Here is a 12,292-nt window from a genome sequence, read left to right on the forward strand (position 1 = left end):
AGAATTTATTTGTTTTAAACTTCCAGGTCACAATCCATTGAAGGAAGTCAGGACAGGAATTCAAGTAGGAACTCAAGCAGAAACCATGTAGGAACTACAGCGCTAACTGACTGACTCTCGAGCTTGTTCACTGGCTCCTTCTGCTATTATCTACCTATTATGGAGTCATCAGAGTGGGCTGGGGCCTCCCCGTCAGTCAGTTTCATTTGGGCAGTTCATCAAGTAAGGCTTCCTCTTCGCAGACAGCTTTAGATTGTGTCTGGTTGACAATAAAAACTAGCATACTCGGCTTTACCCATTTTCTTCAGCCTGGTAGCTGCTATGGGTCTTCCTACTTAATTAACTTAATCTGAAAAACTCACAGAGCGGGGCAGTGGTGGCGCACACCTTTAATCCCAGCACTCGGGAGGCAGAGGCAGGTGGATCTCTGTGAGTTCAAGGCCAGCCTGGTCTACAGAGCGAGATCCGGGACAGGCTCCAAAACTACACAGAGAAACCCTGTCTCGAAAAACCAAACCAAACCAAACAAAAAGCATGCTCACAGATATTCCCAGTCTCTAAGCTGCTTCTAGATTCTGCCAAGCTGATGATTTAAACTGTTTGAGAATGCAAGTTCTCTTTGAACTCCTAGCAATCCTCCTACCTCAGCCTCTGGAGTGCTCAGATCACAGGTGCCTTAGTTACTTTTCTATTGCTGTGACAAAACACCATGACCAGGGCAACTTAGAGAAGAAAGCATTTAATTGGCTTATGATTTCAGAGGGTTAGTTTTTGATGGTGGTGTGAGGGCACAGAGGTGGGCAGCTGGAGTAGCAGCTTAGAAGCTCATACCTTGATCTACAAACATGAGACAGAGGGCACGTTGGGAATGGCAGGACTCTTTCTTTTGAAACCTCATACCCTACCTCCAGTGACATCTTCTCCACAAGGCCACACCTTTTCATCCTTCCCAAACAGTTCCACCAACTGGAGACCAAGCATTCAGACACATGAGTCTGTGGGTGCCATTGAAACTGCCACAGCTGGCTACCATTTAACATGATATTGTTAGTCTTTAGAATTCTATATCCAAGCTAGCTGTGTGTGTGTGTGTGTGTGTGTGTGTGTGTGTATTGTCCAGAGGATTGAATCTAGGGCATGTTCTTACTGAGTACAGGTTGGTCTTGAACATGCTTTGTAACCCAGGCAGGCCTTTAACTTAGAATCTTCTTGCCTCAGCCTCCCAGTTGAGACTACAGGCCTTTGGCCACCACACTGGCTTCCCAAACCAGCCCTTTTTCATGGCTTCTGTTTTGATACAGGGCCTTACTGTGTGGCTCAGATTGGTGCCTAATCTTTTTTATTCTGGTAGTGGTTGGTGATGAAACTTTATTGTGCATAACATCATTAGACTCAGGGTAATAATACTTGTAGGTCTTTGGAAAATAAAAGTGGTTTGCCTCAGAGTTCCTTCTCCTTGAACTTTTGTATAAAGTATTTGGGATGGAAAGGTTAAGCATTGTTTTCTTAATCTCTTTCAGCATTTGCTCTTGCAGAATTAATTGACAATTCATTGTCAGCTACTGCTCGTAATGATGGTGTAAGGAGAATACAGATCAAATTGGTAAGAAAATCATGCATAAAGAAATGTAAATTTTTTAGTAGTACATTGGAAAAATTAGAAATAAAGAAAAACTAGAAATAGTTAACTGATGTCTTGTTACTAATTTTTATAGTTTCTTTTATATATGTATGTGCTTATTCACATATCTCTTATTTATACATCTCTTTCTGTACTTAAGTTTTATAATTTCTTTTTTTAACAATGCAATTGTAAACAGGACATGAATATTTTATGATATTAATGCAGAGGGTTTTGTTAGCTACAGTGTAAGTTCTAGAGTCCATCGTTTTAAACAGATTTTTTTCCTCTCCTGTATTTTTGCCATGAGAAGCAATGTGGGAATAGTGTATATTTATGTATGCCTTGATTATTTCCTTAAGTTAAATTCTGAGAAATGGTATTCCTAGGTTAAAAAACATTAAGAATTTTAAGGTTTTTGATAGGTATAATTCAGTGCCTTTAAGAAAGTTGTATTTGTTTATATTTATGCCAGTGAAATGAGTAAGCGTATTGAATTTCATACTTCATGTTTTAAGTATTAATTGGCGTTTTCCTGACTCTTTATTTTGTAGCTTTTTGATGAAACACAAGGAAAACCTGCTGTCGCAGTGGTAGATAATGGAAGAGGAATGACCTCTAAACAGCTTAACAACTGGGCTGTGTATAGGTTGTCAAAATTTACAAGACAAGGTGACTTTGAAAGGTTAGCAAAATCATGTTTTTTTCCTATTTTTAGTGATACCTGTAAAAGTAAGAACTTCAGTGTGAGAGATATACCTATCTATCATTCATCTATCTGTCTGTCATCTTTATATCTATCATCCATCCATCCATCCACCCACCCACCCACCTACATAGATTCTAGTGTAAATCGATAAATCTATTTAAGAAGTATTAGGGAAATTTATTAAGGTATATTGAGGAAATACAGTCATGAATACAGAACAGAGCAGACAGCTGAAGTTGTCCTCTGATCTGACTGAGAGTGAATCCACCTTGCAGGCAGGAGCAGGGAGAAGGGGCATGTGACCCTTCTCCCTCTCCTTCTAAGAGGTCAAGTATAATAGCAGGAAGCACCACCTCCTTTGTGCCCTATAGCCCAAGGTCATGGGTGGAGCAAATACCACCATATTTCCCCTTTTTATCTAAATAAGAAAGTTCTAAACTTAATGCAAACTATATACAGTAAGAATGATTATCAAGTATTGTCCAGGAAAAACAAAGAGTAATAACATAAAAATAGAACTACAACCAACAAGAATAGCATCAAACAAGAAAGACATGCTAAGTGTCCAGAAATGTCCAGAATATAGGTAAATGGCAAATTACCAAGATTACTCCAATAGCTGTCCTATCTTGAAGATTCTAATTATATATTTATTATATATTATAGTATTAATATGCTCTAGCTAAGATACAAGAAGATTGTAACTGTAACTATCTCGTCTTCAACTCAATCAAAGACCTGAGAAGGAACATAATAATACCTAAGAAAATGGAAAATGCAGGCAAGCAATTTCTGAAATTCTTGTGAGAATAGACAATGACAGCTGGCAGCCTGGACACTCGCCTAAAGTTTCTCAGCATCATTGGGGCATCCAATTTGGCAACAGGCCTAGAATGTCTGACAGACCATTTTCAGAAGCACGGATTTTGAAAGACCATCTTACCCTGTCTTGGCAGAGTTCAGTAGTTGCTTTTCCTTGTGTCCTGCTTGTCTGGAAAGGACAGTGTCCATATTGGCAGCAGTCGAGGCAAGGGCAGTTCTTTGCCCAGTAGGCCAATTTGTGCCAAGAAGACAAACTTCCAAACAGAAATGTGTTAGAAGCCCAACATCTTCTTGGGATCAGATAGATGGGTGCTGCCAGGAGCAATCATGTCTCAGTCAACAGAATTCTAAGTTATAGAGAGATTCTTCCAGACTGCTGGGCAAGGCAGGGCTAGAGAAATTTCCGTAGTGTTTTATTTAGATTTTTTTCCCCCTCTCTTTTCGTATCTGTCCATGCACCTTCATTCTGATAGGTGTTTGTGTGTTTTCTTATTTGTTTCTTTCTTTTTTTTTTTTTTTTTGGTAGATTTTTTTTGTAGAATGATTGACAGTCTTCCTTAGCACTGTTCGTTTCCTTAATATTTTATAGGAATATTTTCAAACATGGAAAAAGTTGAAATTCTATAGTGAATATACCTACATGTGAGTTCTACCATCTGTTGTTATTTATTTTATTTTATTTCATTTTATGTGTATATATGTGCCTTATATAAGAACATTAGCTGTATATATATCTGTATATATATACATACATACACACATATACACACATATATACACATGTACATACACATACATATGTACACATATATGTTGTTTTATGTGTTTTGTCTGTAGGTGTATCTGTCCACCACATTTGTCCATTGCCCTCAGAAGCCAGAAGAGGGCATTGGATCCCCTGGAATTAGAGCTACAGATGATTGTGATCCACTATGCGGGTTCTGGGAATCAAACTCAGGTCCTCTCTGGAAGAGCAGCTAGTACTCTTAACTGCTGAACCATCTTTCCAGTCCCACTAATATATTTTTAACAGGGCCAATGGTTCATTTCAGTTTTAAATTTTTCTAGGTATTATCATCAGCACTTTGATTTATTATAATCTAATTTGGCTTAATGCCAGCTTGTCTCTAGTGCACAGAAATGTTTTATTCTCTTCTGTTCTTGTTTTTGAGGAAGGGTCTCACTTTGTAGCCCTAGCTGGCCTGGAAGTCGATATATAGACCAGGATGACTTTGAACTAACAGAAGTCCACCAGTCTCTATCTCCTAAGTTGTGGGATTCCATGTGTATACCACCAGCTCAGTTTCTTTCTCTGACTTTCAGTAGTTGAACTCTGATGTGTCTATCTATGACTCTTTATCATTTCATTCTCTTTGCAATTAATTCAAGTTCTTTTATTTTTGCAGTAAGTTTCCTTATATTTAGAAAGTGTAGTCCATCATTTCTCCAAGTACTTTTTTTTTTCTCTGTGCTTTTCCAGTGCCTTACATTTTAGGTATAGTGATGATCCTATAGACCTCAAATGTCTGTGTTCATTTTCCTTTACTTTTTTCTTTTTTTTAAGCACTGAAGAGTAATCCTGTACACATACTAAGCAGATTCTGTACCACTAAGTTGCTTTGTTTTTCAAACTATATAAGTTCAACTTGTCTACAAGTTTATAGATTTATTCTGCTACCAATTCAAATCTGTTCATGATTCAGCCACTTACATGAATTTTTCATTTTAGTTATTCTGTCCAAATGCAAATTGTGGATTTAAAATTTTTTTTATTGCCGGGCGGTGGTGGCGCACGCCTTTAATCCCAGCACTCGGGAGGCAGAGCCAGGCGGATCTCTGTGAGTTCGAGGCCAGCCTGGGCTACCAAGTGAGTTCCAGGAAAGGCGCAAAGCTACACAGAGAAACCCTGTCTCGAAACACCAAAAAAAAAAAAAAAAAAAAAAAAAAAAAAAAAAAAAAAAAAAAAAAAAATTTTTATTGATATATTTGGTAGAACACTTCTTTTTTTAAAGATTTTTATTTATTATGTATACAGTGTCCTGCCTACATATATGCCTGCATGTCAGAAGAGGGTGCCAGATCTCATCATACATAGTTGTGAGCCACCATGTGGTTGCGGGTAATTAAACCCAAGGACCTCTAAAAGAGCGGTCAATACTCTTAACTTCTGAGCCATCTCTTGAGCCTTAGTGGAACACTTTTATACTTAATGGTTATGGTTTCTGTTATTTGAACATGAAATATAGGTTGTTTAAATTTTTATCTAGTAAGTAACTTCTGTGACAGTATTTATTATGATTTTTTAAAAGATTTATTTATGTGTATTTGTATGCATGTATGTTCTTGTACCATTTGCATGCCTGATGGCCATGGAGAACAGAAGAGAACATTAAGTCTCCTGGAAGTGGAGTTACAGATAATTGTGAGCCACCATGTGGGTGCTGGAAACTGAACCCCAATCATGAAAGAGTAGCCAATGCTTTTAACCACTGAGCCATCTTTCCAGCTCTCTATGATGGATTTATTAACTGCTCTTTTTCCTGTCAGGGACCATACTTTAAAATTTGTTTGTCTTGTAATTTTTTGTTTTTTATTTTTTTGAGAACTAGAAAATTTAAATAGCTTGTCATTCTGTGTTAGCACTGAAGTCTGCTCACTTAAGTTTGGTGATCAGTTTATTTTACATTTCCTGAAATGAAACCATAAGTCTTCCTTTGCTGAGGGTTTCTGTGGGTATAATGGAAATCCCTGCCCCAGAGATCAGTCTCAGGGCTTTGCAGATGCTAGGCAAATGCTGTACTCCTGAATTATATTCCTAGCCCTTGAATGCACTTGGTGGTTTTGGTAGGGGTTTTGGTGAGTGGTAGGTTCTAAGACAGGATTTTATTATATGTCCCATGCTGTTCTCTAACTTAGGATGCTTTTCCCTCTATTTCTCAAGTAGATTGTTCTAAAGGTCTGATTAATACAGTGTTTTCTTTTAGTGATCATTCAGGCTATGTTCGGCCAGTACCAGTACCACGCAGTTTGAACAGTGATATTTCCTATTTTGGTGTTGGAGGCAAACAGGCTGTTTTCTTTGTTGGGCAATCAGCCAGAGTAAGTGAAAATTTTTCCTGTAAGTGAAAACTGATAAAAGTATTTTGGGATTGACAAACTTAACTAGTAGAAGTTAATGTATCTTTTAAATTGTTTGACAGATGATAAGCAAACCTGCAGACTCCCATGATGTTCATGAGCTTGTGCTTTCTAAAGAAGATTTTGAGAAAAAGGAAAAAAATAAAGAGGCAATATATAGTGGATACATTAGAAACAGAAAGGTACAGTACATTTTACAGCTAAAAATTACACATTTATTGCTTTGACCACATGATGGGACAGAATGTTTTTCTGACTTATTACTGGCGTGTCAATGTTTTAAAAACTTGAAAGTAGTAAGAGATTTTCAAAATGAGTTATTTTCATATTTTCCTTTAGAAAGTAGCAGACTTATCATTTATGTGGGTTTTTTTTTCAAGCTAAAACTTCTCATAAACTAACTTAAGAAACTTTCTGTAAATTACTTAAAAAGTTTCAGACCTTGGTTGGAATTTATGCTAAAAATTTTTTTGATGTTTTATTCATTTATTTTGTGTGTGTAGGGTGTGTGTGTGTGTGTGTGTGTGTGCGCGCGCGCGCGTGTGCGCGTGCCTGCGCGCATATGTGCGTGTGTGCGTGTATGTGCCATAGTGCACATGGTCAGAGGACAGCATGAAGGAGTGTGTCCCAGGGATCCAATTCACATCATCAGGTTGGTGTCAAAGTGCCTCGGCAGACTGAGCTATCTCTCTGGCCTAGAATATAAATTTTAAAATCTTTGCTATGAAGTAATAATAGAAACCAAGTAGGAAAATAGTGTTTGAGATAATGTAATTTGAGGAAATTGAGATTTTGTTACAACTATGCCCTCACACTTATGTATATCCCCTCCAAATATACATCTACTCATGATAAAAATAAACCTCTAAGACACAAATAACTATTTAAAAATGTCTTTCTTATTTGAAGATGTGCATAATGTTATGGGAAAGCAAATACAATACTCCCAAGTATCAGAGAAAGGTACTGATAACATTTTGATAAGTTTCTTTACAGTCCGCTGTTTAAAAATATGTATACTTAGAGCTTTGATACCACATTTCCTACATCAACCTCTTGAGTATTCCTCATTTGGAAAATGTTTTTGTATACAATACATTTTAAAAAGAATATGAGTTGTCTACATGTATGTATATATACTACATGTGTGTCTGGTAACTGAGACCAGAAGGGGGTGTTTAAATAGCTTTATAATATTTCTATTACTGGTTATACTGTTATTTTATTTGAGCATTTAGTATATTTGAAAAGTTTCCCTATAATTATACGTACAGTGTTTGGCTATCTTTGTGTAACATTTTTTCCAAATTGCAGATATTTTTTCTCTGCAGATTGTTAGAATTTGAATAGCTGTGATGAATTTGAATTTTTCATATTTTCATGATATGTTACAATTTTTTTGGTCTGAGAAATGAGACTCAGAAATTATATATATTTTCAATAATTTTGCATTGGAATACCTACCTGATCAGTTCCTTATTTTGTTGTTGTTGTTGTTGTTTGTGCCCTCCTTAGGCTCATACTGAATATTTGGTACCCAATTGGTAGAACTGTTTGGAAAAGGGTAGGGGTCTTGTTGGAGGAGGTATGTCACTGAGGGTTGGGTATGGGGTTTCAAAAGTCCATGCCAATTTCTGGTTAGGCTGTTTCTGCCTCCTACTTGTGGATCAAGATGTAAGCTCTAAGCTACTGCACCAGCACCATGCCTGCTTGCTTGATGCCATGTTCCCCACGATGATGGTCATGGACCCTACCACCTTCTGAAACCATGGGCTCCAATAAATGCTTTCTTTCATAAGTTGCCATGGCCATGGTGTTTTATCACAGCAATAATAACCAAGCAGGGAGTGGTGGTGCACACTTTTAATCCTAGAACTTGGGAGGCAGAGGCCAGCCTGGTCTACAGAGTAAGTTCCAGGACAGCCAAGGTTACAGAGAGAAACCCTGTCTCAACCACCCACCCCCCCCCCCAAAAAAAAACTGAGACAGAAGTTGGTACCTATGATTATGATATTGCTATGACAGACCTGACTATACTGTGGTTTGTTTGTTTTTGATACAAATACAGAACTGTATTTGTTGTAATGTACATATATTTCGACTTCTATTTGAAATATTTTGTATATTGATACAAATGTAATATTATATCTGTCATACTGTATATATGTTCTACCTCTGTTTAGGATATTTTATATATTGATATTTATTTAGGATTGTTGTCATATTGCATATTGCACTATATATTTCTACCTCTGTTTAAGTTTTGTGTATTGTCACAATTTTGAGATCATTGTTCTTTTGCTGCACATTTGTTTACAGACTGTTTACCTTGTTTATATGAAGCCTTAGTCCTTAGGTTATTTAGGTAGATAAGACTTACAGATTCATAGTCACCCATTCTTGTCATCTCTATAGTTAATGTTACTTAGCTTGTCCAGATTTACAGATACATAGGTCAGATGGATAGGTAATCTTTAAACATTTCACAGACCTAGAGAATATGGCATTTCAATAACTTAGAATTCTGCTGACAGGAGACACAGTTGCTCCTGGCAGCACCGATCTGAGACCGAGAGAATGTTGGGCTTTTAAGACACTCCTTTTGGAGGTTTGTCTTCTTCCTGGCGCAAAATGGCCTGCTGGGCAAAGAACTGCTCTTGCATGGACTGCTTAACACTGTGTTATATAAACTGGACGTGCAGGACCCATAGGAAAATGACCACTAAATTTTGCCAAAACAAGGTGAGATGGTCCTTCAGGTTCCTTCTTTGCAGAGGAGACTGCCAAACATTCTACAGGACACAGGGAGATGCGACTGAAAAACTCTAGGCCTACAGGCTGAAGAAGGATGCCCCAATGTTGCAAAGGAACTTTGGGTGACTGTCCAGGCAGGCAGCTGTCTCTGTCATTTTAGATTTTTGGAAGTTGCTTACAATGTACTTCCTGTTTACTTAGGTAATATTATATCCTTCTGGGGTCTTTGATGTAGTTGAAGACTAAATATAATATAAATTTCCTTGGTTATGATAAAAGATAAATTAGATATAAAACCTTAGACTCACAAATATATGATAGAATATTTTCTTTAATTTTGCCAAATACAAATAGACTAGATATTATAACTATAATTCCTGCTTGATAACTGTTTTATTGTATGTAATTTTACTATGTTAAAGTTAAAACCTTCCTTTTTGATTAGACATAAAAGGGGAAGTACTGTGGGATGTCTTTGTATGCTGTGAATTTGTATTGCTCTGATTAGTTGATAAATAAAGCTGCATTGGCCTATGGCAAGGTGGCTTAGAGGCAGGTGGGAAATCCAAGCAGATATATGGAGAGAGGAAAGGAGAGGAGGGGGGAGATGCCTAGCTGCTGCCCAAGGAGAAGCAAGACACCAGCAGATGGGTAACGCCGTGGCCATGTGGCAAAACACAGATGAATAGAAATGGGTTAATTTAAGATGAAAGATCTAGCTAGCAAGAAGCCTGCCATATATATTTATAAATATATATTAAGCCTCTGAGTGATTATTTTATAAGCAGCTGCGGGACCGCGGTCCAGGCAGGACTGGAGAAATCTTCCGGCTACATTTGTTTGTCTGTTTGAAAAATGTGGAAGATTTTTAGGACATTGGACTAAAAAACAGTTGAATGCTGTAAGCAGGGCTTAAAGGACCATCCTTGTTTGAGCTTGGAAATCAGTATTGCTGAGAGAAAGCCCAGCTCAAGAGATTTTATAGGGGAACACTATTAGCAACTGGGCTAGAGACCATTCTTGTGACATTTTGGCAAGGAATGTGGCTGCTTTATGCCCCTGTCCTAAGAATCTGTCTGAGGCTAAATTGAAATGTTTGGAATAGTTTTCTTACAGAGATTTCAAGAGAGCCTAATATTGGCTCTGTCTTGTATATATTAGTTATCACTCTTATGCTGATCTAGAGTAAAACAGAGCAAGAAATACAAAATGTAACAGTTTGAGGGGAGAAACAGCACTAGGAAATTTAATGCTGGACCCTTGGTTTGTGCTGAAATAGATAGGAGAAATGGAATAAAGGGAGTCCTACCCTCAGGGTGAGACTCTAACAACTAATCCAGCAATTTGTGAAAGACCTTAGAGACTTGAAATGGGATTAAAATTCATTTTACATTATGATGTGGCTACAAGCTGTGGGGGCCTGGGAGTAGAATGCACTGGTTTGAATGGGAGTGCCCTCCTAGGTTCATATATTTGAATACTTGATCCCCAGTTGGTGGAACTGTTGGGGAAGGATAAGGAGGTGTAGCCTTGTTGGAGGAGGTGTGTCACGGAGAGTGGGCTTTGAGATTTTAAAAGCCCAGGGCATTTCCAGTTAGCTCTCTCTTTGCATCATGCTTGTGGAACAGGTGTAAGCTCTCAGCTACTTCTCAGTGCTGTACCTGCCTATGTGCTGCCATGCTCCCCACCATGATGCTCATGGACTCTACTAAGTAATCTCTGGAACATTAACCCCCCCACCCCAACCCCAAACTAAATGCTTTCTTTTCTAAGTAGTTGTGGTCATGTTGTCCCTTTACAGCAGTAGAGAGTAAACAAGACAGTTTGTTCATGTATTTGTTTTTTGCTTGCTTGGCTAAGCCAGGGCCTCCTCACATGTTAGTTTAGGTTGGTCTGGTACTCATTATATAGTCCAAGCTACGCTTGAACTCAGTCTCCAAGAGTGTTAGGATTGCAGACATGCTGCATGTATTGGCTGCTGTTTTGTTGAATGTCTTTTCTATTGCTGTGAGACAATATGCTGGCAAAAGCAACTTAACCAAGACTGAGTTTATTTTGACTCACCATTCTAGACTAAAGTTCATCCAACTAGGGAGGTCATTGGGAGGCAAGAGCATTCTTGGTCCAGACATAGAGGCAGAGGAATGCTAGTCTCAGCTCTCTTTATATATACAGTTTAGGATCCTTGCCTTAAGATGGGTCTTATAACACTAATTAACCCAATCAAGAGAATCCCTCACAGATATTCCCATAGGCTAACCTTAATCAAGATAATTCCTTATAGGTGTGCTTGGCTAGCTTGCCTCTAGGGAGTCTAGATGCTTTCAAGTTTATAACATCACTGCTTTTTGCTCTTTTTCCTCCAGTGCTAAGGATCAAACCCAGAGCTCTTTCATCTGAGCAAACACTTCATGGGTACCAGTGGTACTTGCTTACCTTTCTTTCTTTCTTCCTTCCTTCCTTCCTTCCTTCCTTCCTTCCTTCCTTCCTTCCTTCCTTCCTTCCTTTCTTTAATAATTCTTTTCTAAAAAGATTTATTTTTTATTTATAATTTTATTGTGCGGGGGCTGTGTTTGTGCATGGGCATGCAGTTACACACACAGACCAGAGGAAGCATCTGATCCCCTGGAACTTGAGTTGTCAATGGTTAACCATAAGTCACCTGATGTAGGTGCTAGGAACTGAGCAGATTGCTCTCTTTCTGCAATATCATCCCTTGTGCTCCCTTTGAACAGTTCTTTGCAGGTATTTCAGTTGAACTCTTCTTGACTTGCTAGTGATTTTCAGAATGTGGATGGATTTGAGGCTCTTTGTAGGGAGCAGTTGAAGTCCTAAGTAGATGTGTGGGGTTGACATGAGCCTCAGACCTGTGGGAAAATGGCAGTGCCTTCCCTAAAGGTTAGGTTCATGGAAATGGCAGCATCCCTTCTTGATCTGAGTATGTGCAGAAAATCTCCATTGTAGCTTCCTCCCTCCAATGATAGTGGCTTGAAGACTGCTCCCCTACAGAGATAGTTCCTTTGCAGAAAATGCTCTTACCAATTGTCTGTTTTCTTGTTCAACTGTATATAATAACACCCCCTCCCTGCTCAACTGTATATTATAATACCCCCTTTCGGTTCAACTTTATAATACCCCCTGTTCAACTGTATATAATAAGCTTCTGGGGTACTGTTGCTTTTCCCTCAGCCCAGTGTACCGATCTCAGCTTCTCTGTGTGTCTGTGTGTTTATCCCTTTTTCATTCCC

General features: G+C 38.3%; 1 protein-coding gene across 2 annotated transcripts in view; it reads left to right on the plus strand.

The window, feature by feature from the left end:
• Positions 1-12,292, plus strand: part of Smchd1 (structural maintenance of chromosomes flexible hinge domain containing 1) — a 143,331-nt gene that overhangs the window by 20,763 nt on the left and 110,276 nt on the right. For both annotated transcript variants that reach the window (XM_052750093.1, XM_052750092.1), the window contains exons 4-7: positions 1,521-1,603; positions 2,176-2,306; positions 6,137-6,251; positions 6,353-6,472. In XM_052750093.1, the coding sequence (XP_052606053.1) occupies positions 1,521-1,603; positions 2,176-2,306; positions 6,137-6,251; positions 6,353-6,472 (449 nt within the window). The remainder of the gene's footprint in view (positions 1-1,520; positions 1,604-2,175; positions 2,307-6,136; positions 6,252-6,352; positions 6,473-12,292) is intronic.

This window comes from Peromyscus californicus, unplaced genomic scaffold, assembly GCF_007827085.1.
Source record: "Peromyscus californicus insignis strain IS unplaced genomic scaffold, ASM782708v3 Scaffold_21__1_contigs__length_65335640, whole genome shotgun sequence".
Classification (NCBI taxonomy): Eukaryota; Metazoa; Chordata; class Mammalia; order Rodentia; family Cricetidae; genus Peromyscus; species Peromyscus californicus.